This window comes from Zonotrichia leucophrys, chromosome 19 (genome assembly GCF_028769735.1).
Source record: "Zonotrichia leucophrys gambelii isolate GWCS_2022_RI chromosome 19, RI_Zleu_2.0, whole genome shotgun sequence".
Lineage (NCBI taxonomy): Eukaryota > Metazoa > Chordata > Aves > Passeriformes > Passerellidae > Zonotrichia > Zonotrichia leucophrys.
The window spans coordinates 5,937,748-5,965,732 of NC_088188.1; the positions used below are offsets into that span (position 1 = coordinate 5,937,748).

At 57.8% G+C, this 27,985-nt stretch overlaps 1 protein-coding gene across 2 annotated transcripts; it reads right to left on the bottom strand.

Annotated features, from left to right (window-relative positions):
- Positions 1–95: 95 nt before the first annotated feature.
- TMEM132E (transmembrane protein 132E) lies at positions 96–27,907 on the bottom strand. 2 transcript variants are annotated; one of them, XM_064729393.1, is made up of 11 exons: positions 27,881–27,907; positions 27,690–27,743; positions 25,426–25,480; positions 13,376–14,261; positions 11,965–12,105; positions 8,628–8,820; positions 8,182–8,325; positions 3,993–4,198; positions 3,112–3,391; positions 2,843–3,034; positions 96–2,193 (listed from the first exon to the last, which is right to left on the bottom strand). In XM_064729393.1, the coding sequence occupies exons 3-11, from the start codon at positions 25,478–25,480 to the stop codon at positions 1,165–1,167; spliced, it is 3,126 nt and encodes a 1,041-aa protein (XP_064585463.1). In that variant the 5' UTR covers positions 27,690–27,743; positions 27,881–27,907; the 3' UTR covers positions 96–1,164. The 2 variants fall into 2 exon arrangements, with proteins under 2 accessions (XP_064585463.1, XP_064585462.1); XM_064729392.1 differs by lacking the exons at positions 27,690–27,743; positions 27,881–27,907 and having other exon boundaries at positions 25,426–25,526.
- Between the last annotated feature and the right edge of the window lie 78 nt (positions 27,908–27,985).

Here is a 27,985-nt window from a genome sequence, read left to right on the forward strand (position 1 = left end):
TTCATTTTTTTCCTTTTCTGGTCTTTTATTTAAGAAAAAAAAAAAAAGAAAAAAAAGGAAAAAAAAAAAAAAAAAAAAAAAGAGACACAGTGGTGGGTAACTTTCGATCCAGAAATAATCCGCTGCCAACTTCCACCAGGTGATGCTGGGGGGGGTCCCTGTCCCCACATGCTCGGTGCCCATGGGGACAATTGCACAGCCCAGGGGGGTACCCTGGATGCTCCACACTGGGCTGGGAGATGGGGTGGCCCTGGGCTGGGTGAGCCAGAGGGGCTGGGAGGTGCCACCAGCACGGAGGGGACCAGGAGGCATCGGGTTATGGCAGTCAGAAGGCACCACACAGGCTGAGCCTGGCCCCTGGGCTGGCACTGGGGGAGCTGGGCTGGCCCTGGCACACACAGGCCAGGTCCCATTGAGGGTGTCCCCACACCACATTCCCATCCCAGAGCCACATTCCAGCACTGGGAGCGGCCACAAAGCAGTGGCTGCCCCTGGAGGCCCCAGCAGGGCTGTGGGGTGGAGGGGTCCCAGCACTGGGACAGAGGGACAGGCAGGGTGGGCAGCAAATGGCCCCACTGGCCACCCCCAAACTGCCCAAGCAGCCAGGGAGCAGGGCACAGCAGGAATTTGGGGCTGTGGTGGGGACAGCAGTGCCCTGGACCTGTGGTCATTGTGCCCCCCACTCCTGCCTCCCCAAGCATCACCCAGAGTGGGCCAACACCCCAAAAACCATGGGGTGACCCAGCCCTCACCTCCAAAATTGTGCAACTGAGCGCAGCAAAGGCTGGAGGAGGCCCTTGGGGAGCCCTCACCCACCACCTCCCTGCTGGGCTCCGGGGGGAATTCGGGATCTCTCCCTTCTCCCAGCCCTTCCCAGCAGGACTCCCAGCCTCCCCCTGCACACCCTGAGCTGTGACCCCATCCCCTGTGGGCAGCTGGGGGGCCACGCTGTGCTGCTGCTCCCCTGGGACACCCGCTGAGGAAAACTGAAACAAGGCCCCGCCAGAGGCGCCTTTGGAGGGGGTGAGGACGTGAGATGTGCGGAAGAAGGAGCCAAACATGGGTGCCCGGCCCCGGGGAAGTGTGGTGGCGGCGTGGCACGGCGTGGTGTGGCGTGGCACAGCGTGGCAGCCCCTCCCTCCCGCCCCTGCTGCTGCCCCTGCGTTAAGCGATCTCCTTGATCCTGCGGATGTAGTTGTGGAGCTCCTCGGGGTCCTGCAGCCCCATGTCCTGGCACACCCACTCCAAGTCCTCCTCGTCGGCGATGGGGATGGAGTTGTAGGCCAGCTCGTCCGAGGGCATGGTGGCGAAGGTGGTGAACTTGACCCGCTTCCGTTTGGAGGTGGGCGAGTTGAGCGGGTCCTCGCTCTGGTCCCGCGTGGAGCCCCCCGAGGAGCCGTCCCCGCGCCCGTGCACCTGGCTCTGCACGCTGGTCTGCGAGCTCCCGCTGCTGTGGTGGTCCCCGTGGCAGCAGGTCTGCACGTTCTCCAGCGGGTTCCCCGGGCTCTCGGGCTGCGGGGAGAGGTCATTGTGAGCCCTCAAGGGCTGCCCGTTGCCCAGGAAGACCCAGTGGTGGGAATGGTCCATGTTGGTCTGGCCTTCCGGCGGGATGCGCTTGTGCCGGTACTTCAGCACAAAGACGATGCAGTTGATGAGGAAGACCAAGATGGCCAGGCAGAAGACGCCCAGCAGGGCGTACATGCCGATCTCCAGGTCCGTCAGCCCCCGCGTCACCTGCACGAAGCCGGTGGGGATGGTGGGGAAGTCCTCGGTGGGGTGGGACGCGCTGGACATCCGGCTGTCCTGGCTCGGCTCCGCCTTCCTGTCCACCTCTGCCCGCAGGGTGGTGCTGGCCCCGGCCTCCCCCAGCCCCGGCCTGCTGGACACGTGGTCATAGTCGTAGGTGGGGTCCTCCTCGGAGCCAAAGTGGACACGGACAGTGGCCAAGGCCGTGGAGAGGACGCTCTTGCGCTTGGTCTTCTGGCAGCTCTCGCAGATGACCAGCTCGGCCCGCAGCAGCTCCCCCGCGCCCTCGCTCTCGGCCACCACCAAGGGGAACGCCCGGTCCTGGGTCACCGACACCACCTTCTCATCCAGGCTGCTCACCACCAGGTTGTAGTCCTTGGGGTCGTACAGGGACAGGGGCGCCGTGGTGCCGTCGCTGTAGGAAATCCACAGGCTCAGCAGCGCTTCCTGCGGGACCAACACACGCACCGGTTGCCCAGCAGGAGGCCAGTCCCACCCCTTTGTCCATTCCCCATCCACCCTTTATCCCTCCACAACCCATCTTGTTCCAACCATTCCCTGGTTTTTCTCCTCAGCCTATTCTTCTCTCCATGTTCCCCATGCTTGCCCAGGCTCAACCCAAATCCCAGGTGTGGCTCCCAGAGCTGAGCCAGGAGCTGTACAGGATTCCATCCCTCCCCATTGCCCAGCAGGAGGCCAGTCCCACCTGCACCCCTTGCTCATCCTCCATCCACTTCTGCATCCAACCCACCCTTTATCCCTCCATAATCCACCTTGTTCCTGGTTTTTCTCCTCAGCCTATTCTTCTCTCCACATTTCCCATGCTTGCCCAGGCTCAACCCAAATCCCAGGTGCGTCCTGTACCAGCTCCTGACCTGGGCCAGGAGCTGGACAGGATTCCATCCCCCTTTGTCCCCACAGTTGTGTCCTGTCTCCAGGCTTGGATCACAGGTCTCTGTGAAGGTTTCTGGGGTGTTTTGGGGCCACCACAGTGTCATGAGGACAGTGGGTGCTGTGAGGGCTAGAGTGTGGGCAGGATTTGGGAGGAGGCTGCACCCCATGTTCCCCCTTAACCTGGATGCACCCCTGGCCTCACCTGCTTGAAGAAGCTCAGAGTTTGCTGCACGGACGTGCGGGCGATGATGGTGTGGCTGTTGCCAGGGCTGGGGTGGAGGGACAGCGAGAGGCTGGAGACCACCTGGGCCTTCAGGTCCGTGATGCTGACCTTCTCCTCCGCCACTGTCACCAGTGTCTCACCCAGCACCGCCTCCACCAGCGGGGACACCACCTGCAGGGGACGAGGTTCCTGTCACCCCCTACCAGCCCAGCCAGGTTGGAAGAAGGGGAAAAGGTGGCCAGGGGTACCTTGAAGAGGGTGGTCCCTGGCTCCCGCCCGGCCAGTGTGGAGCTGTCCACCATGTGGGCCACCCTTGGGTCATCCACGCGCATGAAGTCGCTGACCAGGTCAGTGACCTCCACCAGCCAGTCCGGCCCCAGCATGGTGACCACCTGGCCCGTGCCCTCGGCCGCCGTGGTGTGGAACTGGGTGAAGACCTGCAGCGTGGAGTGCTGGTACTGCAGGGCACAGCCCCGGCTCTGCTTCCGCTCATCCTCATCCTCCTCGTGCTCGCTGTCCCGCACCGACCTGCGGGACAGATGGACGATGGATGGATGGATGGATGGATGGATGGATGGATGGATGGATGGATGAACAGGGCAGTGAGTGGGCAGTGCTGCCCAGCTCCCCACACCATGGCTCCTCAGCCTCCCCTCAGGAAAGGTGGCCAATCAAGGAAAAAACAAGATGTCACCAAAAATGGTGGCTCCTGCCAACAGATGCCTGTTGACCATGAGGGATTCCAGGGATTTAGCAGGACGTGGTAACAGCAGGGTCACCAGCATCTCTGCCCACTCAACAAATGAGAAGACAAGGTATCTCTGCTTGGGATGGACACCTGGATGTCTCCAGACCTCAAAAAAGGGACTTGGGAGCTTGGCTGTTCCCAGTTTCATCTAGGGAACTTTTGACCACTGCCAAGGAGGGACGTTCTCCACCAGCCTCACTGTGAAATTTATTCCTTCCCCATAACCTGTGTCCATGACCTCTCCCCATTCCACCAAAGACCCCTGAGACACCTCCTTCCCCATCACCTTTAACAACTCCTCATGAAGTAGCTGAGCAAGACAATTAACCCATGACCACCACCTCCACTTTGCCTTCTCCAGGCTGGCTCCTCAGCACCCACCTCCTGTCCGGCAGGATGGGCACCCTCCAGCCCTTGACCTGGCTCAGCCGTGCGTCCGAGAGCTCGATGTGCAGGGGCAGTTTGGGCACCCACACCGTCATCTCCAGCGGGGCCGACAGGTGCTCGTAGGTGAAGGTGACCCGGGCGCTCATGGAGCCCCGCGACTCCTTCCCGCTGACGAAGACGTAGTCGCAGCTGCTGGAAACCTGTGGGACAAAAGAGAGGGTGGGAATGGTCCTGTAGGCACGGCAGAGATCATGGCAGGAAGAGCAGAATGTCACCTGGCATGAATCCAGTTCATGCCCCTGGAGCAGGGATGCTCCCTCCTCCTAGAGATCCTACTCAGAGGGAGATGCACACCTCATGTCCACCCTTCAAAATGTCCCTTGACCCAGGTCCTCCTGGGGCACAGATCCACAGATTCCTGTGGTGACCACCTGGCAAAGTGTGCCCCAACCCACATCCTCCTGAGGCACAGATCCACTTCCCCTGTCCACCATGCAAAGGTGGATCCACAGATCTGTGTCCACCTTGACATAGGTCCTCCAGTCAGCCCTGACTCTCTCTCACCTCACCAAGAACCTCCACTTGGTGCCTCAGTTTCTCTTTGGCCTCCACGCTGAATTGTCCCTGAGCTAGAGGCACCCAAGGGTGCTTCACAGAGGTTGCAAATTGCTCAACCTGGAAATTTGCCCCAAAATCTCTTCTAGAAGAGGCAGCAAGCACAGACCCCTCTCATTCCTGTTCCCGACAGTGCCTTGTTCCTGTCCCTCCTGCTCACCCCATAGCAAGATTCCTGTGGTCTGAATGAATCCCCTTGTTCCTTTTCTCGCTCTTCCTTTTTTAATTCCCACTTTTTCAAATGCCATTCATTAAATTTGCTATAAAACAAACCCATCCTGCAGGGGGTCACTCATTACTGCCCACCTGAGCCAGTTAAGGAGCTCAGGGGACACCAGGCCAGCATCTCCTGGGGTTTGAGCTCAGCTCACCAGCCAACAGCTCCTTCCCAGCCAGAGTGACAGAAGACAACCTGAAGGGGACTCCAACCTCCCATCTGCAGCAGCCCCATGGCCCAACCCCGATCCCCTGTCAGGAATTGCATCTGATTTGTTGGATACTGGGGAAGAACAGAACCCCTTTGCTCAGCCAGCAGCACTGAGCACCTCAACAGCACAGAAGAGCTGATTTCCAGCAGCTGGGAATCCCTGGATTCTCTGGTGGCTGATAAAGGGCCGAGGCCAGGCTGCAGGTGGCTGACAGTGGTGGTGACAGCATCCCTATTTCCCAGCCTGTTCCAGGAGCATCTCTGGGCAACCAGTGCAGGAACCTTGCTTTTCTGAGCCCACAGCAGGGTTTGACTTCTACAACAGCTCCAGGAGCTCAATGCACAGTGTCCACAGTCCCCTGGGGCTGGTGGAGGAGCAGAGCCCTGGATCTGAGTTCCTGGGGACATCCCTGAGCCCAGGAGGGAAGGGTGATGCAGGAGGGTTTGTTCCTTGTCTTCCTATCAGAGGTACCAGCTCAGCAAGTCTGACAAGACAATCTCATCCGTGGCGAGGCAGCGCCTGAATAAAGATGAGCTCCCAGGTGAACCCTGCAGCAGAGGATCTCTGGATATTGTGCCATTTATCACAATAAACACGATGGGCTCTGCTTGCGTTGCCTCGGCTAATAAACCCCCCGGCACCTCCTTCTGGGCACCACTTGCTCTGCAGCCACGAGGGGCTTGAAACTATGACAACAAAAGGTCCCTGCACACCAGGCCTGTCCCGAAGATGGAGTGAGTGCAGATTAGCTTGGAAATGAAGCTTGTTCAGGGAAACTTCCCGGATTTACGGCGAGCTGTCAGGAACACAGAGGCTGAGGGCTGCCTGGGCTCCCAGCCAAACACCACTGCCTCCACTGCTGTGGCCAGGAGTTCCCAGCTTGGCACGGGGACAGGCCTGGGATCAAGGGGACACACATGTTCTCCAAGGCCCCCAGGAGTGGGGAGAGCCAGCACGGTCCTGGTGGTGGCTGTGGGTGAGCAGGGTCCCTGAGGATTGGTCCCGTTGAGCTCCTGGGGGGTTCTCCAGGGGATGTGGGGTGTGAGGTTCTCAGAAGGGTCACACACAGGTGAGGTTGAGCATCTCCCGCTCCCTGTGTGACTCTCCACAGCCCACAAGGTCACCACCCATTTTAAAAATAGGGGGTGATTTCCACACTACCCTGAGCAGTGATGTCCTCCTGTACACCTTTGTCACCACAGAAGGGGATGAGCATGACAACTCCCACTCATTCTCTCCCACCACCTCCTTCAGAGCCACGTCCACACCGATCCCAGGACAAATCCCACGTTACACAAGAGAGCAACCACCAGGGAGCCACCCCAGAGCGGGGAGAGGCAGCTCCCCAGCCCGCCCTCACGTTAAATTATTTACAGTAACAGATAGCACATCCCACTCCGTGAGCTGTGATTTATGGAGCAGGTTTAGAGCCCTGACACCGCAATCATACTCCCCGATCTCAGCAGGTAACTGAGAGCTCCCTCGGAAATGAAGCTCCAACACAAACACCAAATAACTCAGCAAGAAATGGCACAGGGCTCCGAGCAGGACGAGAGCCGGGGCCGGAGGGCTGCTCCCTGCATCATTCATCCCAGCTCCTGGGCATGTGCCTGCTCCCCCCAGGGCTGGGGACAGAGTGCCAATAGATTTATGAGCAGAAAGGCAGCACATTAAACAGTTTAAGTGTCTTGGAGTCCATCCTGAAGTGTATTATTGCTCCAGTGTTTTATCACGCTGGGGAGGACCGGGCTCCATAAATTAGAGCCGGTCCTGTAAATCCCACGGGTGTGAGTTTTAGTCAAGAACTTGGGTAAGCACTTTGGGGCACTGGATGTCCCCCATGGAGAGCAAATGCCAGCAGGGACAGAGCTCTGCCATCACCCCTGTGGCAAAGAGGACAAGGGGCTACAGCCCCCTGGAGAATCCAGACGCCTTCCCTGCCTCTGCCCAGCCCAGCAGAACATGGAAAGGGAGAGCTGGGTGCATCCAGACCCCTTCCCTGAGAATCCAGACCCCTTCCCTGCCTCTGCCCAGCCCAGCAGAACATGGAAAGGGAGAGCTGGCTGGGTGCATGCAGGGAGAGGGGTGGGAGGTGTTCAGGAGAAGGGAATGATGTCTGGGGGCGGATGGATGGATGGAAATGGTGGCAGAGTGACACGGGCAAGTGGGCAGATGGATTTATTCAGGGATGGAAAAATGTATATGGATGAACAGGGCTGGTGATGGAAAATTGGAGGGTACGAGGATCAGGGGCTGCCTCAGGGCAGGGGCAGGGAGACTTTGGCATTGGCCTCATCAGCACCTCTCCCACCTGGATCTTCCCCCTCAGCTCCCCTTTTCCCTCCATCATTCCCATTTCACCAGTCCCCTGATCCCATCAGGACATCAATGTCACTCAAGGCCTGAGTGCCAGTGCTGATGGGAGCATGCAGCCCACAGTGACAATATTTCCCCTTATCAGCACCAAGTGTTGCGATAACCCACAGTTACTGCTGCTGCCAGTGTGGGAGCATCCCATGGCCTCTCTGGGGACAGTGACAAAATGTCTTGTCCTTCTCCCAACAGACCCCAGGGAGAAGCTTGCACAGACTTGTCACAGACATCTTTTATGAAAAATCTTTTCTTTAGGATTTTTCCTCTTGAGAAGCTGGGAGGCCTCAGGAACAAAATGTAAACATTGATTATCTGTTGCTGTGAAATGCAACAGGTGGATCTTTGATTGGCCCATGTTGGTTGTTTCTAATTAATGGCCAATCACAGCCCAGCTGGCTTGGACAGAGAGTCCGAGACACAAGCCTTTGTTATCATTCTTCGCTATTCTATTCTTAGCCAGCCTTCTGATGAAATCCTTTCTTCTATTCTTATAGTATAGTTTTAATGTAATACATATCATAAAATAATAAATCAAGCCTTCTGAAACATGGAGTCAGATCCTCATCTCTTCATTCCACCTACGACCCCTGTGAACACCATCACACAGACTGGAGCCACCAAGGGGCTGACACTTGGTTTGGGTGGTGTTGTGAGCCACATCAGCTCAGTCACCAGCCCCAGCCCAGGGTGCTGTGGGGGCCAGCACTCCTGCAAGAACCCCAGCCACTCATGAGGGTCACAAGACCCCCCCCATTCCTCACACCCACCTTGATAATGTCCTCGTTGTTGGACTTGCACTCCACCATGGCCGAGACATCCACGATGGCGCCGCTGAGCTCGATGGCAATGACCTTCACGGGAATGGCCACCGTGCGCCCCGTCAGGATGGCTGTGTTGATGATCTCCGTGTCCTGGGGGCGGCATGGGGAGGGCACCATCGTGTTAGAGGGCAGAGGAGGAGCTGGGTGGGAGTGGGAGGGATGGGGGATGGATGGATGGATGGATGGATGGATGGATGGATGGATGGATGGATGGATGGATGGATGGAGGGATGGATGATGAATGGATGGATGGACGGATGGATGGACATACAGATGGATGGATGGATGGATGGACATACAAATGGATGGATGCTATAGGGCAGGTGGTCCATCCCTCAGGGGGTGCCAACCCCTCAAAAGCAGGTAACGACAGAGGGCAGGAACCTGCTCACCATGGCCAGGGGCACGATGGCCCTGATGTCCCTCTGGATGACCGTCAGCTCCGTGACCACCTTCTCCAGGTCGGGCGGGGGGTTGCGGCCCCGGTAGTCGATGTGCCACATGATGCGGCGCGTCACCGACTGGCTCGTGAAGTTCTCCATCTCGAAATCCAGCTGCATGATCTCAGATGAGGAGTCCCCATCCCTGGGCAGGGACAGGAGGAGGGGACACGGTGAGGTGGCTGTCCCAGGTCCCACAGACGCCCTGGGATAAGCACCAGGCCATCAGAGTCCCCAGCAGGCATCCTTGGTGTCCCCAGGCTGCCAAGGGGAACTGGCAGTGGGTGCCACCCAAACCCAGCAGCCCTGACACCACCTCTGCAGAGGCTGCTCCAATGGGATCCTGCAGATTCCCATGGGAATCTCCCCAGTGGGAGAGAGAAATGTTTATCACCACCTTCCCCAGCAGGACAAAAAAGCCTCATCAGCTCTGCCAGGGCTGCTGGGTGACATCACAAGGTGGACAGGGGGTGGCTGCAGGTGCTGGCCTTGTCTCCCTGACTCCATCTTCCCAGCAGTGTGGATGGATTTACTGCTCCTGCCTGGACACTCAGGTCAGATCCCACACCCAGAGCACTCAGGAATGACAAATGAGTGCCAACACATGAGCTCGGCCCAAGCTGGTGACTTTACAGGCCTTTCCAAGGGGATTCCACAGGGAAACTGAGTCATGGGAGAGTTCCAAGCCCTGACAGCAGGTGGGACAGCACTGAGCGGGGACATGGGACAGGGCTGTCCCCAGCCTGTGAGGGAGGATGGGCAGGGGGCAGGGGAGAACAGCCCAGGACCATCAGCTCAGCAAACACACACAAATTAATGTCAGGGCTGAGGACAGCAGGACATGGAGCTAAAGGACAGGGCGTCCCCAGGGCAGGACATCATGGCTTGGACACAACCTCACAGCCACAGCAAGAATTATTCCTACACCCCATCCCTACAACCAAACCTCCCCAGACTTGATCCTGCCCTCCCAGCTCTGCAAATCCTTGGAGTAACACAGGGTTCAGCCCTACCCCAAGTCAAACTTCACTGCTCCCCAAAAGCTGAACACCCCCAGAGGAAATACCAGAAACCACAGCACTGGTAAAAGCCCCCCAGAACCAGCAAGGAGGGGAGGAAAAGTGAAATTCCAGTGGGAGGGAAGCCAGGACTGGCTCCAGTTTCATCTCAGTGCAGCAGCAATTGAGAAGGTCCCATCGATCTGGGGATGCAGGGCACAGCTGGGTTTCTCTCTGATCAATATCTAATGAGTGACAGGGAGCAGGGAGAGAGGAGAGCAAGAAGCTGGAGCTGCTCCAGGCCACGGCAAGCCCTGATCCCTTCTCCCTCATCCCACAGCAGCTGTGATGGGCTCTGCAGTGGAGCTGATCCACAGGGGCTGCTGGGGTCTTGCTCTGCCCTAAGGCAGCTCTGGGCTTCAAGAGGAATCACTAAAGGGCACAAGGTTTAAAAAGAAGATTTGGCTGCTCTTCCAAAGCCAAGGGGGAAGAGGCAGGTCCAAAGGCAAAGCAGAGCCAGAGGTGGTGTGGCAATGGGACTCCTTGCTGTGGGGTGCCCTGAGGTGTCCCAGAAATGCTGCCAGGCCCCACCACCATCCCCTGCTCAGAACAGGCAGGAGCCAGGCTGCCAGCATTGGGGGAACAATTGAGGATGCAACTCCAGGGGTGTAAAACACCCCAAACTGGCCATTCTGACCCCAAAAATCAGGATGCACAGCCCCTCCCTGCACAGCCAGCACTGCCAAAAGCCCCCAGGGCTCCAGTGAAGCAACTCCTCTGTTTGCACAGCCTGGAGGGCAACACGGCTTGGAGTCATTCATCCTCTCCATTCCGTTAATATTTGATGGAGTTGTTTGTCTAAAAGGTGATTGTAATCACTTTAAATTCCTCCCCCGTCTCTAACCTTTGCAGGCTGATTGGAAGCAGTGCTGGCAGCGGGAGAGGGGGAAGGGGGACAGGATCCTGCTGCTGGCAGCTCTGCTCTCTGTGCTGTGGGGTGGCCGTGCAAGGCACAGGAGGCTGGTGGCCCTGGGGACACTCCAGGATCAGCCATGAGGCCAAGGCTGATTTACCTGCCTATGGTTAGGGTTACACCTAGAGTTTAGGGTTTTTAAATCAGAAAGCCCAGAGCTCCAGGCACACTGCAGCTGCCAAAGGCATCACTAAAAAAGGATCACAAAACTGCCACAACATTGGCTGCCTCCATGGCTTTTTCCTTGGAACCAGCCCTGGCCCAGGGCTTCTTTTACTGCCTGAGGTTAGGGTTAGGATTACACCAAGGTTTAGGGCTATGCCTAGGATTAGGGTTTTGAAACCACAAAGCCCAGAGCTCCAGGCACACTGCAGCTGCAAAAGCCATCCCAAGGAGAACTCAAAATTGCCACAGCATCCCTTCCTCTACAGCTTTTTCCTTGGAGACAGCCTTAGCTGGTGTTGATTTTTTGGGTGCATTTTGGAAGCAGCGGGATGGAGAAGGAAATTCTGCTCTACTGGTAAGAAATTGGTTCTGCAGGGCTTTGGAGGTCACACCAGGGCAGGCAGAGCTGAGGAGATCTTTTTCCAAGAGATTGGCCCCAGATTTGCTCAGTTTTTGGGTGGAGGACAGAGATGTGGGCAGATTTCCATGGCAGAGGACAGGAATGGCTTGAGCACATTCCATTGCTTTAACCCATCTCCTGGAGACCCTTGTGTCCCTTTCTCCAAGGCACAGTGACAGAGACATTTCTGTTGTTTTCCAGCACTTCAGAATCTTTCCTGCTGCTGTTTTTGACCCCACGCCATGCCCTGCCAGTTTCACATCTCCCCTTCAGGCTGAGAACCCTCTGAGGTCTCCGCTTGGCTTTGTTGTTCCTTTCTCCTTCAGATCATTCTCAATTCCATCTCCAGGGCTCTCCTCAGCTGCTCTTTCCCAGCATCTCAGGAATGTGTGAGCAGGGCAGAACTGCCTGTCTCAGGTGCTGACTGGGATCCTGCTCTCCATCCAACGCTCATCCATCATTTTAGAGCTCAGATGGGACCTTGCCTTTCTCCCCTTCCTTCCCAGAGGAGACACCAGGATAGACATCAAAGAGTTGCTGCTTTTCACAGCATTAAAACCTAATAAAAAAAATTAAAATTCTTCCACCCCAGACTAAGGAATCTCCATAGCTTCACTACTCAGCCGTGAAACCTTCAGTTTAAATCCTCAGTTTCCCTTGTGAGCACTCAGGTAGCACTGCAGCCACCCAGGGAGAACTGCTCCAGACCCAATCCCAGCACTGCCCTGGCATTCCGAGAGGAGCACCCCTTACCTGGGCCCGGCCCCATCCACCCTGGACACGTCCACGGTGGCAGTGGAGTGTTTGCCACCCGTCAGCAGCTCCGAGCTCACCAGCCACTGCCCGCTCCTGGACTTGGTGCTGAGCAGGTTCACACCTTTCTTGGCCTTCACCCTGCAGAGAGTAAGTCAGGGATGGATCCTCACCCTCAGGCACTCCTGGATCCCCTGCCATAGCACAGGTGGAGTTTTTCCCCTGATCCCTTCAGGCTGTGGGAAGCATTACCCAGGCTGGCAGCAAGGGCCCATTCCAGCTCCTCTTTCATGGCATTTTGGAGCCATGAAAGTACCCCTGGCACTGGGCACCCCGGGGGTGAAGGACAGGGGAGCCTGAAGCACCACATCCCCCATTCCAGGGGCTCCCTGCTGGTCCAAAGGCCACAGGGACACTCGCAAGTGCCCTTTGAAGAGGTGCGGCCCAGGGCGTGTGTCCCCATCTTTAGGGACACACAGTGATGTGGGTCCCCCCTGCACACCTGCCCACACTGGGGTTCTCAGCACCTCCTGCCCACCACCCCATTCTGCTCCCACCTGGTTCTGGGGCAGGAGGAGGGGATATGGGGGACCTCCCTCACTCCACAGCATCCCCAAGGCCGTACCACACCTTGTCCCCAAAATGGCTGGGAATAAACCCAGAGCTGCTGGCAGGATCCCAGTGCAACTGGGAGCACTGGGAGAGCAAAGGCAGCAGTGCACAGTGGCAGTGCAGAGATGTCCTACATGGACAGCCTTCTCCTGCAGGAAGCTCCCACTGCAAAGCCACATTCCACTGCATTCAGAGGCCTGTGCTGCATTCAGAGGCCTGTGGGCCAGGAATAAAGCTGTGGATCGAAACCCTCCAGCAGAACTCGACTCCTTTCCTTCACCTCATCTTGAAGCCTCTCCATCAGAGGTAAACCTGAGCTCCTGCATGCCTGGAATTGTCCCAAGTGCCCAGCTGCAGCATCCAGCCAGCCAAAGGTGTCTCTGGGGTGAAACCACCACAGCTGCCCCCTTTGGTCAAGCAGTAAGGGCCAGACGAGCCCCAGGCATGTTCCATCTGGCTATATTGGTATTTAATTCCAATATATTGGCGCCCAACATAGGGTAGCTCGATCCTGGGGGATGGATCAGTCAGGGAAGAGACTCCTGAGGTGGCACTCTCACTTTTGCTGCAATATCCAGCCAGCCAAAGGTGTCTCTAAAGTGAGACCACCACAGATCCACCTTTGGTCAAGCAGCAAGGGCCAGACGAGCCCAGGCATGTCCCATCTGGCTATATTGGTATTTAATTCAAATAATTCCAGATATTCCAGACCCAGCCTCCAGCAGATTCTACAAACACCACACCCTCCCACAGCTGCTTTTCCTTGTCAAAAGCAGTGGGGACAGCCCCAGGGCCTCACCTGAGGGTGAAGTGCTCCACCGTGGAGTTGGACATCAGGTAGAGGAGGATGCTCAGCACCTCCCCGGGTTTCAGGGGCTTGTCGGGCAGGCGGATGAAGACGTTCCCGTCCAGGTGATGCTCCTGCAGGGCGGGCCCTGGCGGGGGCTGCAGGAGGCTGACGCTGCCGATGCGCAGCAACGGGTGCTGCGTGGGACCCTCGGTGCGGGCACCCCCAACCCCGCGGCGAGCATCCCCCAGGCACTGCCCGGCGCCGTCGGGGGCGTGCAGGGTGTAGTACAGCTCTGCCTGCTGGCTCTCCCCCTCCAGGCTCTCGGCGCTCTTCCTCCTGCCCAGCGGCACGGCCGAGGGGCCGAACCAGGCGTGGGGCAGCTCGGCCTGCACCAGGCACATGGCCAGGCTGCCCCGCAGCCGGCACGAGCTCTTGAGCTCGCGGGCGTCGCGGAAGGCGTGGAGCCGCACGCACGGCAGCCGGTCCGTCACGTCAAAGTCGTCCCAGTCACGACCAGCCACATAAAAGAGCACTTGGACCACGGGCTGGCTGGCCACCAGCCGGGGCTGCACGATGAAGGCGCGCACCTTCCAGTTGACGGTGAGGCGGTCGGGCACCTCCAGGGTGCTGGAGGGCTGCAGGTGCTCCTTGGGCAGCACCAGGCCCGTGCTGAAGGGCCCCAGGGTGACGTTGAGGACGGGCAGCTCCTTGGTCTGGAAGACGACGAAAGGCTCGGAGCGCTGCAGAGGGGCGCTGCCGTTGCCCGCAGGGCTGGCTCCCAGCTCCTTGAGGAAGAAGGCCAGGCGGGTGTTGGACAGGCGGTAGCTGACGGGCAGCAGGATGGCGCCAGGGGGCTCGGCGGGCTCGGGGCTGGGGGCTGGGCCCTTGGCGTGGGCTGCAGAAGGGAGGGAGAGTTCAGGTTAGCATGGGCATCCCCTCTGGAACAGCTCCTGGGCAGGGAATGCTGAGCCAGGCAAGAGCAGAGCAAGGAGGAGTTGGAGTTTCAGCCCTCCAAACCACTGAGAAGGGCAGCAAGAGCCTGGCTGGGTTTCTGTGCCACAAACCAAAAATGCAGAAGATCCCAGGAGCTCAAGCAGAGCCAAAGCCACCCTCATGGGATGGGGTGTCCAGGGTGTGCTGAAGCCACATCCAGCCTCAGGTGGGGAGCCCAAAGCATTGTCATCTCATCTCCCATGCCTTCTCAGTGATTTCTCACAGGCATCTCCTCACAGCACTGACTCCTTCTTCTTCACAGCCCAGCCAACAAACTCCAGCTCTCTCCTCACCCAGCTAACCCACTCTTTTTAGCACTCATCCTCATGGGACATGGCTGGTCTGTTAAGGGCAGGCCTGTTCCTAATCTTTGGTGATTAGTACAACTCCTGCAACTCCTCAGGAATGAGATTACCTTCTGCACGATCTTTATTTTCTTACATTCTATCCCCCCACACTGAAGCACTGGTCACCCACCCCAGCACTGCCTGAACCAGCACAAACCCTTCCACAGAAACAAGACTGGCTTCATCCCAGCTCCATCCCTGCTTCCCAAGGCATGGATGCTGAGTTTCTCCAGAGGCTCATGACCAAAAGTTACACCCAGTTTAACTTTTGGCTGGCAGATCCCACCACGTATTTATTATTACCATCAAGGCTTTCCTTCTGCTTCCAGCTCCTAGATCACCCAGAGAAGGTGGTTAAATCAGCCCTCAGACCTGCTCTGTCCCCACAGCTGCCGTAAGGGTGGTGTCACAGCCAGTCTGTCATCTGCCACCCATCCAGGGATGTCACCCACATTCTACTGTCCCCATATGATAAACCTGTCCCAGCCCAAATTATTCCAGACCTGGTGGAAAGGTGATTCAGGTGATGTTGGTGCCTCTTTGTGCAAACCCCAGCAGCGCCCAGGACCCTTCAAAACTCCCCTTTTGTCCTTCATTTTGATCAATTTTGCCTTAAAAAAGAATAACTCCAGGGCTTGCAGAGCAGGGAACCCCTGCCAGCCAAGGGGCAGAGCTGCCCGAGCCCCTCGGAAGGATCCAATTACAGCACTGCAAGCAGAGGGAAAACCCACAGAAATCTTCCTGGGAAAAGCGTTGTGCTGGCAGCTGCGGGAGCCTGGAAGACATCTCAAGGTCTTTGCCTTCTCCAGCGGCTGCCAGGAATTCCCAGGAGGGCTGGATCCCCCCCGCTCCCCTCAGCCCCCGTTCCCAGCACTGATTGCAGCCGCTCCCAAGCGGCTCCCGAGCGGCGGAGCCCAAATTACCGGTGTCAAACCACGGCGAGGAAAGGTGTGGATGTGACGGCTCCTCTCCCAGCAATCACTCAGTCCCCCTTCCCCACTGGGGCTTTGCAGCGTGCCAGGACCCGGAGGAATTTTCCAGCCCTAAAATGTGGCCCCAGCCGCTTTCCTTGGGGCTCAAGGGATGCAGGAACCCCCGGCCCAGCCGCTTTCCTGGGGCTCAAGGGATGCAGGAACCCCCGGCCCAGCCACTTTCCTGGAGGCTCAAGGGATGCAGGAACCCCCGGCCCAGCCAATTTCCTCGGGTTCCAGGGATGCAGGATGTTCCAGGAACCCCCGGCCCAGCCAGGGAGGTCTCTGCTGCGGGGCACAGGGAAGTTAAGCAGCTTAGAAGGTTCATAAAAGGATTAGCACTGGACAGGGGACAGGCAGGATCTGCATCCCGGGATGGAAGGTGTCCCAGAGCCAGGCAGAGAATTCCCCAGGGCTGTGGGAATGATGGGGATGTGCTGCCTCAGCTCCAGCCCCTGCCACCCCAATCCTGCTTGCTCTGCCTGTTTTCCCATGTCCCAGAGAGCCAGGAACTGCAGGAGAGGCGCTAAACCCTGGAATGCACCCATGGGTGCCCCTCTGCTCAGTGACACCAGCACTGCTCCAGAACCAGCAGCTTTCTGCCCTCGTGGTTCATGGAAGTTGTGTTCTGCTGTGAAAGGTGAAGGTTTGCATCCTCCTGCCATCCTCAACCAGTGGAAAAGGCGATTTTTTTCCAAGGCATGAGATTATTTGAGGAAAAGGATCCGGCAGCTGGAGCGACGTGAATTGGACCCACTTGGGTGCAAGGAAAGGGCTTTGCTCAACCCACACTGAAACAGCATCAGATTTCAGCCCTCCAAAACCTCCAGGGTTTGCAGCAGCATCAGGACATTTCACAGGGAAAACCCACCCAAAACCCACCCAAAACCCACCCAACTCAATGCCCAGCACAGCCCCAAGCAAATCCAGCCTTGAGGTGCTGCAGAATTTCTGGTGTCACAGGAGAAGCTCTGTGCCACCCTGGTGAGCACCTGCAGTGAGGGGCACCCTGTGTCACCCACCCTCTGTCACAGGGTTTGGGTGCCATTTATCCCCTCCAGCACCCAGCTCCTCCCTCCGTGGGGATTCTCTGCTGGATAATCAGGGTTGGGTGCAGCAGGACAAGGAAAGCACCTCCCAAACTCATTTTGGTGCCACAATGGGGACAGGCAGGGTGGCCCTGTCACCAAGCCCTGCCAGCTGGGGCAGGGACAGGGACGGGGACAGGGCCAGGCTGCAGATTAATGGCATGGCCATGATTAGTCGAGCGCCGGCGGATTGGCGGCACCCAGGGAAGTGATTTCCTCCCCAGACAAAATGCATTTAAATGATGCTCTAATCTGCAGCCGGGAGGGGACGGGAGCGGCGCTTCCCTTCCCTGGCCCTAAACTGATCCCGACAGGAGCGGGTCTAACCCAGGCTGGAATTGCAGCAAGAGAGACGGAGAAGGGAGGCAGGAGGTGCGTGGGGGAAAGGGGGAATAGGGATAAATAAAACAGGAGGGAGAATAAAGGGATGGAGGTCAAAAGTGGCTGGACAGCAAGAGAATGGCTCCAGGATAAGGAAAAGGAAAAAGGAAAGGAAAAGGGGAAAAAAAGAAAAAAGGGGGAAAAAAAGGAAAAAGGAAAAAAAAGGAAAAGGGAAAAAAAAAGGAAAAGGGGGAAAAAGGAAAAAAGAAAAACGGAAAAAAGGAAAACGGAAAAAAGGAAAATGGAAAAAAGGAAAAAACGGGGGAAAAAGGAAAAAACGGGGGAAAAAGGAAAAAAAAAAAAGAAAAAAAGGAAAAAGGAAAAGACCCAATAAATAAGGGTGCCTGGAAGGAGACAGGAAGGATGGACAGACAGCACAGCTCAGGAGACTGCAGTCCCCACACCGCTGTCCCCTGCCCTATTTCCCTGTCACCCCCGGGAGGGGAGGCGGCCTCAGGTCCCGCTCTGGCCGGCTCTGGGGGACAGAAGGGTTAAGCCCTGCCGGCTGGCTCTGCCCTGCAGCCCCGCTGCCGCCGTGGTGAGCGGGATTTGCAGCACCTGACCTGCATTCCGGGTTTATTGGGCCGGCACTGAGGGGCCCATCTGGCCCTTCCACCCCGGCACGGGCAGCCAGAGCAGAGCTCTCCATCCGTGCCTGGCACATCCCCGCTGCCCCGGGGGCTCCCCGGGCTGAGCAGCCACCCCCAGCCCCGCAGTGGGACAGGGCAGGACTCCCCTGTGTCCCTCGGGAAGCTGGGGGGACCTGCCCAGATGTAAACACACACTGGTGACCCCTTTGTGGAGCCCCACATCTGCCCCGCCAGATGTGCCCCAGCCACGGGGCCAGATGTGCCGAGCTGCTCTGCCCGCCCGGGAGGGCACCTGGGGACAGGGGCAGCGCCCTCCTGCCCTGCCTGAAATCCCAGAGCTGGAAAAAACAGCCCCAAAACCCCTGCACATCCTCCCAGCATCAGGGTGCTCTGTGAAAATCAATTCATTCTCGTGTTCTGCCAGTCCTGGGGGAGAGCTCAGAGCAAACCCAAACTCCTGCAGGGGATGGGAGGTGACAGCACCACTGAGGTGGCAAAGCCCCCCCAGCAGCACCTAAAGCTTGGGCTTTTAGGGAAAATCCAAGATGACATCATCATCATCTTCATCATCATCTCCACTCCTGATGCAGGGGATGCTGGGCTCGGCCAGCCTGGTGGAGAGGAGGATGGACAGAGGATGGAGCCACCAGCTCCTCAATCACCTTCCTCTCCTGCCTTGAATCCCCAGAAAACAGAGCACAGGCAGAGCCTCTCCATCCTGCTGCCTCCATCGCTGCTCCCACCTGCTCTCCTGAGGCTGAAGACCCTCCTCCTCCTCCTCCTCCTCCTGTTCCCCAGCAGCTTAGCCCAGCCCAGCTGTCGGCCCCTGGGATCACTGCAGCCACGCTCCAGGGGGGAATCTTGATCCTGGCTTATCCCCTGGGCCACAGCGGGGGCTCCCGGGGCTATATCCCCACTTATGGGGGGAAAGCACACAGGGAAAGCCCTGGAGAGGAGGGAGGGGAGGTTTGAGGTCAGCCCAGAGGGGTTCAAAGCTCTCTGGACGTTAATGGGTGGCACTGTGGGCTCGGAGGATCGATGCATGAACGCAGCTCCAGGGAATGTGGGACTCCAGCCCCAGCTCTCACAGCTCCTGCCAGGCTCCCGTGGTGTCCCAGCTGGGAACAAGGCAGGAGAGCTGTCCCTAAAGCAGTGGCTTGAGCTGCCATAGTGACAAAGCCACCCCAAATGCCCAGGGAGGGATGGAGGGGGTGTCACTGTCCCTGCCAGAGAGCTCCACCCCAGCTCCTGTGGAGGGGTTTTGGTGCCCACCAGTGCTCCTCATCCCCAGCTCCAGTGCCATTCCAGGGTGACAAGGTGACAATTTTAGCCCTGAGCAGGGTGATGATGGCAGAACACTCCCAGAGGAGTCAGTGGGGTGATGGATCCCCCCCAAAACCCCAAGAAGCAGGAGCCCCCAAAGAGGACATCCAGCCTGGCTATTCCCCACGGAACAACTCTCACTTCCCTTTGCTTCCGCCCCATTCCCCTGAGGATCCTGTGGATCCCAGGCCCAGCCCCAAAATCTGCTGGTTCAGGCTTTGCCACCCCATCCATCAGGACCAAGCACAAAGGCAGCAGCCCCAAATATCTGGGATGTGCCACATCTGGAGCTCCCACAGCTGGAGGTGGTCCCAGGGAAGGGTCAGGCTCAGACATCTCCCTGCCTCTCCTGGGAATCCCTTCCCTCCTCATCCCACAGCAGAGACCCAGCCAACCTGCACTCCCACCCCAGTGGGGTCAGCGCCTCCAAACACCCTAAAAACCAAGAAAAAGGGAGAAAAGAATCATTCAAACCTCCACCAAAACTCAGCCAGCCCCAGCATGTGCCCCTCTCCACTCCACAGTCCCAGGGTACAAAAAGAAAAGAGCCAGGAATTAAATACAAACCAAAAGCAGAAAATACAGAGAGACCCCTCATGGAAACCTCCAAAACATCCCCTGCAGGCAGAGCCTTGGAAATTGGTTTTGGTGACATAAATGACAACAAGCTCCCCCTTCCCTCTTGATGCATCCAGAGCCTCCATCTCCAGTCCCAGCTAATTGGAACTCAATTAAGTGAATAATTGTTACAAATGTGGAATCACCTTCCCCTGGCACACAGCGTGGGAAGAGCAGGACGCAGGGATGCTCCTGGAGCTGTCCAGGAGCCGTGGCAGGGATGAGCTGGGAATTTCCATGGCTCTGAGAGGCCAAACTGCTTCCCAAAATCAGCCTGGGGTAGGAATTGAGTGGGAACTGGATGGGATGTGGAGTTCTGGGATTGGAATCCTGGTGTTGGAGCCTGGGAGCATCAAGAGTGGATTCTCTAACACAGGGCTGTGCCTGGTGGGCTTTTCTGGTAGATCCCTGAGAATTCTCCCTCTCCCAAAAGTCCAACCTGGCTTTTCCATCAGCAGGAGCAATAAAATCCAGTAACACTGATGGGACATATCCTGGGATATTTTGGGGGAAAGAAGCAGCATGGAGCAAAAGGGAACCATTCCAGCAGTGCTTCCCCCAGGAAATTAATAAAAGGGAATAAACAAAACAGGGGAAGAGAAAAAACCAACAGACCAGAGACCTAAAGGAATAAATAAATATGGCCTAAATGGGATGTGCCGTGCAGAGGCGCAGCCTGCCATAAATTCCTGGAGCCAGCAAGGCTTTTACACAGCAGCTACTTTAGAGCAATTTCCACAAATCACGCAAGGGACAGGCTGGGGGACAGGGAGGAGAAGGCCTTTCCAGAGGAGGGAGAAAAAAAAAAAAAAAAAGAAGAAATTAATTAAAAAGAGGGGATAAAAAAAGAACAGGGAAGTTTATGGCTGATTATGAATGTCCAGAAAGGAATGGGAGGGGAGATACCCAGGGATAAACGGGGCAGCCTTGAAGGTTCTGTGGGGCTGCTGGGCTGGGGGAGCCCCACAGTGGGAGCAGCCCAGGTGGCTTCTCCTAAAAACCACCCTGGGGAGGCAGAAATGGGGATCAGGGACAGGGACAGCAGCTCTCAAGGGACAAACCCCAATGTGGGGACGGAGGCAATGCAGGGACACCCCCAAGGCCACGTGTCCTGCTTGGATAACCTCATCCCCTCTCCATCCCTTGCCAGCAGGGCCAGGAGAAGGAACATCCCCCCCAGCACCCTCTGAGCACTGAATTTGTCCCCAAGCTGCCTCCCCAGCACTCCAGGCTGTGCCCACAACACCTTCCAGAAGGATTCCAGCTCATTCCTTTCCCTCTGGCGTCATGTGGTGGAGCCGGATTCGATTCCAGAGGATTTCCCAAGGGAAATCCAGCCCCAGATCTCAGGTTTGGGGTCCAACATCAGCCCCAGACCCCCAAAAGCAGGGGTGGGAAGTGGTAGGAGCTCAAACACAGCTGGAATTCCTCCCCTTTCCCTGGCTCCAGGAGCGGAGCTGATCCCGCAGCCGCGCCGGCAGCAGCAGGGATTGCAATTCCAACCTGATTTATCCTCCAGAGCAAAACCACAGCTTCTCCTTAAAGGAAAAAAAAAAATAAATGAAAAATTAATTCATTCTCATGTTTTGCCAGTCCTGGGGAAGAGCTCAGAGCAAACCCAAACTCCTGCAGGGGATGGGAGGTGACAGCACCACGTGAGGTGGCAAAGCCACCCCAGCAGCACCTGCTTGGGCTTTTAGGGAAAATCCAGGATGAGAAATATTATCCAGGTGGTGGGAAAATGCCCAGCAGAAGGTGACAGCGGCTTCACCAGAAGATTGAATTATCCTTGGTGGTGGTGTCCTCCAAAGGTGAGGGGGGACGAGGGACATGGGACAGGCCAGGAGCAGCAACAGGTCAGGGAGCAGCTCAAGGCAAAGGGAGAGGCACATCCTGACGAACAACCTCTGCTGGTGGCACAGGTGACAGCCCAGAAATGCCCCAGCCCAGCTGGGCCACCCCCAAACGCGGCTGAAGAATTCCCAAATTCCAATTAGGGGAGCTCCATCCTCCTTTTCCCTGGGGAATAGCAGCAGGACTGCCTCACTCCACCCCACTGAACCATTCCCCCTTCTGCCACCACAACTCCCAGGGGACATCTCATACCCTGGTGTCCCCAACCCCATCCCAGCCTGTCCCACTTCCCTGCCTGCCTGCCCGGGGGGCTGCTCGTTAGCAGAGCCACGTATTTAATAATAAAAGCTTCTGATTAGATTAGCAAGAGTGACCTTTTCCAGATGGATGGGACGCTCCTGCGGTGGCAGTGACAGGCGCCACGCGGGAGGGGACACCCAGCAGCTCGCACACACCCAACATTATTTTGGCCAGGCAATGCAGGAGCCAAAAAAATCAAAGTTGTGCTGTCTAAGCAGCCCTTTGCTCACCCACCATCCCCCAGGGTGATGCCACTTCCCCTGACTCCCTCCACAACAGGCTCTGGGGCTGGGATGTGCTGATGGAACACTGGGGATGCTCTGCAGGATCCTCAGTTTTCCCCTTTTTTTGTGTTTTTTAGGGTGCAGAGGAGCTGGGAGAGGGATCTCAGCAGCTGGAGTGGTTTAAATAGTAGCACTTAAAAAAGAAAATCTCAAGGAAATAGCCTTGAGATGAAACAGATTCTCAAGGAATAGGTTTCCAAAAATTCCTGAGCAATCCCCAGCCAGGGGGTGCTGCCACCCCATCCCCTGCCTCAGTTTCCCCCAAAAGGATAGGTCTGGTTGAGGACCAAACCCTGTGGCTGGTGCTTCCCAAAATCATTGTTCAATTATCTCCCTCAGCCTTTTCCCTTCCCTCAAAAACACCAAGAGGGCAAAAGGGGGAGAAGAAAAGAATTTCCCAGGGGGGAAATTCAACTTCATACCCCTAAATCCCAGCATTGGGCTGGGATTTCAGGTACTGGGGTTTGGGGGAGCTGGAGCGGGTTTTGGGGTCACACAGGGGCACTCCAGAGCCAAAATCCAAAAGGAACATCCCTGCACATCCCCCTTTTCTGTGGCACCAAGGTAAAACTTGTGCCAGGTTAACCCAGCTCTGAGGCCAGGTCTGCCCCCTTTATCCATATACCAAAAATCCCATTGCCCTTCCCTGCTCCTGGGAATGCTCATCCCAAAAGCCATCCTGGGGGGCTGCAAACCCCGGGAGGGGTTCCCGGGGCTCATTCCCGGTGTTCCCCGAGCAGAGGCGGGTGTAGATTCCCGGTTCCAAGTTATGGCACATCTCCACCTGCTGGTGTGAAAACCCCGGAGCTGGAGCTGCTCACAGGGATGGGCATGGGGCTTGTTTGGGGTGTGTTCCCCGCTGGGTTTGGGGTGTCCGGGATGGAGATCCTGGCAGGGATGGAGCCCTGGAGCAGCATCCTGCTCCTCCAGGATCCCACTGGTCTGGGATGGGATACATAGGATGGGATGGGAGATCCAGCACACAGGACCCCAAATCTGCCCAGAATGCTGGCACAGGATCACCCAGCAGAGTCTCCAGCTCGTTTGGGAGCAGGGAAACTGAGGCACAATCATCCATGAACCCTGGAGCACCATCCTGCTCCTCCAGGATCCCACTGGTCTGGAGTATGGAGGCAGTCAGGGATGGGATGGGATGGGGAATCCCACAGGACCCCAAACCTGCCCGGAATGGTGGCACAGGATCACTCCAGCAGAGTCTCCAGCTCGTTTGGGAGCAGGGAAACTGAGGCACGCTGCAGGGAGCTGAGGGAAGAGGCAGAGTCCAGGTTCAACCCTACAGACAGCTGAAATCACCCCACAAACCCACCAATCCCCCCGTGCTGCAGCCCAACAGGTCCCAGCACAACTGCACCGAGCACACACCACCAGCATCCATGCCCCACATGTCCGTCTGTCCATCCTGGGGCCATCCCACCCCACAAATGCCCAAAAAAAACCCAAAAATCCCAATTTCTGTGAGCAGCTGATCTGGGGCCTCAGCCAAGCAGCTCCGTGCAGCGAGGCTGGCACAGAGGGCTGCTCTTAAATAAAAAACAAGGGGAAAAGGGAAAAAGGGATGAAATTCTGCAAGCAGGAGAGGCAGGCACTGCTTCACCACGAGCTGACCCCAATGCCAGCCCGAGCCTTTTGGAAGGAGCTCTGGAGAGTCAGGAGCTCTCCGTGGCTTTTTCCTCCTCTCTCCGAGACCTTTATTTGTCCACGAAAGGCCAGAGAGGGCAGCTGAGCGTCCTGGAAGGGGAATAAAAACTCCTGGCAGAGGTTTCCCTTCCCGTGGGCACAGCCCTGGCACAGGCCACCCTCACCCTGCTCACGGTGGCACCGGGGACACATCCCCAGGGATGGGGACACAGCCCCAGGGATGGGGACATGGAGCCCCCAGCCCAGGGGACACATCCAGGCCTGACCCTGAGGGTTTGTGGGGTCCCAGCAGCAATGGGGGATCAGAAATACCCAGGAGGGGATGGGGAGCAGGGGGCACATCCAGCCCCTGCAGCAGAGGCCGTTCCCCATGGATCACATTCCCACAGCCCAGCCAGACAGCTGGATCTGCTCCAGGGCAATGGGGCAGGGGGGGATCCTGCTTCCCTCCCCAGGCTGGTGCTCCCAATGAGCTGTGCCAGCAAAGCCTGCCCAGGGAGCACCCCAAGAACAGTGTGGGGTGGGAACAGGGAGCTCTGCCCCCCCCGAGGATGGATGCTACAGAAAGTTGTGGCTCCACAGCCTGGAGCATCCCTGCTGCTCCACTGGGCTCTGAATTTCCAGGCTGGAAAACCCCTTCCAGCCCCCATCAATGCTCCCAGTATCCCCCCTCCTCATTATTTCACCCCTCCTCAAGCTCCTACAGGACCCTCAGGTGCTGCAGATGCCAGGAGAGCCCACAAAGTGCCTCGGCCGTGGGTTGTTGGTGTGACACAGAGCCAGGCACGGTCCAGGGATCCCTGCAGCTCCTGGAGGGGTCACTCGAGCTGGGCAGAGTCCCCAGGACACCCCGAACCCCAGGCCAGAGCCTGGTGCCCCCCCAGACTGCAAACAGCCCCCACTTTCTGCTTGGCCGGGCTGGGAAAAGCATCTGCGGCTGGGGCTCGATTTTAAATGGAAAGCATCCACAAAAACCATTCCTGGAAGCCAGCCCTGTGTCCCTGGGGCTGTGTGACCCCTCGCTGGCCCATCACAGCCCCCAGCAGCAGGTGCTGTCACCAGGACAGGCCGGGATGTCACCGCAGCGCTCGGGATGCGATCGGAGCCAGGGGCTGCAGGGCCCCCAAACCCACGGGTGGGAAAAGGAGAGAAGGGGGGGATGCCAGGGGCTGCGCCCCCACCCCAAAACGCTGCGAACCCAGGCAGAGCCTGCCCAGCAACTCAGCACAGAGCGGGGAAGTGTCTGGGTGGGGGTCTGGGGGATCAGCGAGTGGATAATAGCGGATAAACCCCTGATCCTGCCGCTAAAGCAGCTCTGCATTAAGGAGACAAGACTCGGGGAGGGAACGGGGGGGGTCAGGGGACACCCCCTCGGCTGGCGTGTCCCCCTGCCACCCTGCTGGCAGCCCAGGCTCAGCCCAGCCCGCTCACAAGCACAAGCTGTCATTTTATTAAGCCAGGAATAAACTCTATAATCTTCACCCATTCGGCTTTGGGGGGGCACGGGGAGGGGGTGGCCGTGGGAGGGGGGACACGGAGGGACACGGAGGTGTCCCGGGGGGGGGGGGGCAGATGGTGCAAAGCCCCGTATTGCAGGCACGGATAAAATAGAGATGTATTTGTAAATATTGCCCCCCCTGCCAGCACTTACCGGGGAGCAGCAGGGAGCACAGGCAGCAGAGCAGCGCGGCCGGTCCGGGCAGCATCTTCTCCAGAGAGGCCATTGCAAGGTGGGGGACAGCCAGAAAAAGCAGTGGGGGGGAGAAAAAAAAAAAAAAACAAAAAAAAAAACCGAGGCACCCCAGCGGCGAAAAAAAAAAATTTAAAAATATAATAATAGTAATAAAAGGAATCCAAACCAAGCACCGAAAAAAAAAAACCCGCAGAAATCCCCCTTAAATCCAACCACGTGCGAGCCGGGAGCAGCAGCCAATTCCACGGCGGAATTTTGGGGAGGGGTGGGGGGGAAGGAACCGGGTCAGGTTAGGGGGGGCTCGGCTTTGGGCCCCCCCCAGCTCAGCGAGCAGAGCGCCCCATCTCCGGCCCCCCACCCCTCCCCAGCCCTGCACCCCAAAGCTGCCGCAACCCCCCCCCCCCAGCGCCTGCAGGGCGGCCGGGGGAGCGCCCAGCCCGGCGGGGGAGGGTCCCCCTCCTCTTCCTCCTCCTCTTCCTCCTCGGGAGCCGCGGAGCACGTGGAACCCCCCCCTTTTCCCGGAGGGTAAAAGCAGAGCCCCGATGTGCCGATGGAGGAGGATGATGATGCTGCAGGGTGCGGGTCGCCAGCACACAGCACCCCCCCCCAAACCCTGCACGAGAAGGAAAATCAGAATTCCAAGCGCTGCTCTTCCAAAAGGGAAAAAAAAAAAAAAAATTATAATTGAGAAAAAAAAAATTAAAAAAAAAATAAAAGGCAGAATTAACGCGCTGTCCCCAAGGAAAAAGATAAACAGGCGGAAAAAAAAAAATCAGCCAGAAAACCAAGAAAACAAGAAGAACGTAACGCGAAAACCACAACCCAGAGCCGGGTGAATAATTAATCCCAGGCAGATGCGATTAATCGGCGGCAGGAGCAGCTCGGCGGCGGAGTCCCCGCATCCCAAGGCAAAGTTTGGGGGGCTCGGGGGTGGGGGGACACCCCGGGCTCAGCGCTGGCAGCGGGGGGACCCCGCCAGGAGCGCTCCAAAGAGGGGGTCCCCCGCGGTGAAGGCGGGGTGTCCCCCCCGCTGCAGGCAGGGGGAGGCAGGCAGGGGGTGCCGGGGGCTCGGGAGGTTCAGGGGGGCTCTGCCGGGGCCCCCCCAGCCTGTGCCGGGCCGGGCTGGGCGCTCCGGTGCCCGCTCGCCCGGCCCGAGCCGCATCGGGCTCCGCTGGGTGCCAGCGAGCGGCAGGGGGAGGCGCCTTCCTCCTCCTCCTCCTCCTCCTCCTCTTCCACTCCCTCCTCCTCCTCCTCCTCCTCCCTCTCCCCTGCCCTGCTCCGGCGTGGTGAAATTTGGGGGGTTCCGAGCCCTCCTGGGTAAGGGGAGTGCAGGGAGGAGCAGCCGCGTTTGGCCAACCTGGCGGTCCCTGTGCCACACCTGCAATGTGTACCCTGCAGATTGTCCCCCCTGTGCCACACCTGCAGATTGTCCCCTCCCTGCCACACCTGCAGCATGTACAGGGGGACAATCAAGGTGTGTTCTCCATGCCACACCTGCAGATTGTTCCCTCAGTGCCACACCTGCAGATTGTCCCCTCTGTGCCACACCTGCACCGTGTCCTCCCCTATGCCACACCTACACATTGTCCCCCCCCGTGCCACACCTGCGCATTGTCCCCTCTGTGTCACACGTGCAGATTTTCTCCCCTGTGCCACACCTGCACCGTGTCCCCCCCGTGCCACACCTGTGTGTCCTCCCCTATGCCACACCTGCACATTGTCCCCTCTGTGCCACCCCGGGGATCAGCCCTGTCACCCCCTCCTGGCTGTGCACACAGGCTGGGGGTATTGGGGACCCCCTGTGCCCCCCTGGTACCCTCCACACCTGGGCACATCCTGGGATTGTCTCCTGTAGGGCCTGGAGATGCTCCCAGCATGGCTGGGGAGGGATTCCCCTATCCTTATTCCCTTATCCCAGCTTGCTGGAGCCATGGGAGAGTTGGGTTTTTGGGAATGCCACACTCCCCTCAACTTCCCAACAGGAATGTGAGAGCATTTTGGGGTCTGAACCCCATTCCCACCAGGGCTGGCTGCGTTTTCCTGCCCACACCAAGGCCGGGTGCCTCCCCTCTCCCTGCTCTGCTTCCCTCCATTCCCTCCCATCTCCCTTTCCCAGGAAAGCTCGGCCAGCACGTTCCTCCTGGCAGGCTCGCTCAGCGGTGGAAGTGCACAAGACATCTCCATTAACGCCCAAATAATTCACGGCAATTAATGGGACTGACCTTGAGCGGTGACAGGAGCTGAGGATGCCCCCGGGAAGAGGCAGCCCCGCAGTGCTGAGGAAGATGAGGATGATGAGGATGGATCCCCCCCCGAGGGTCCCCAGCACCTTTGGGTGCTGCTGGGAGAGCTTTGGGAACAACACCAGGGTGAGGAGGAGGAGGAAGATGGGATGTTCCTCAATCCCCACCACCTGGAATCCTGCAGGAATTGTTTTGGAGCGGCCTCACCACCTCCCAGGCTTGTTTCCATAAAAATCCCATAATTTATAAACCAATCTCCCAATTGCTTCGGGAGG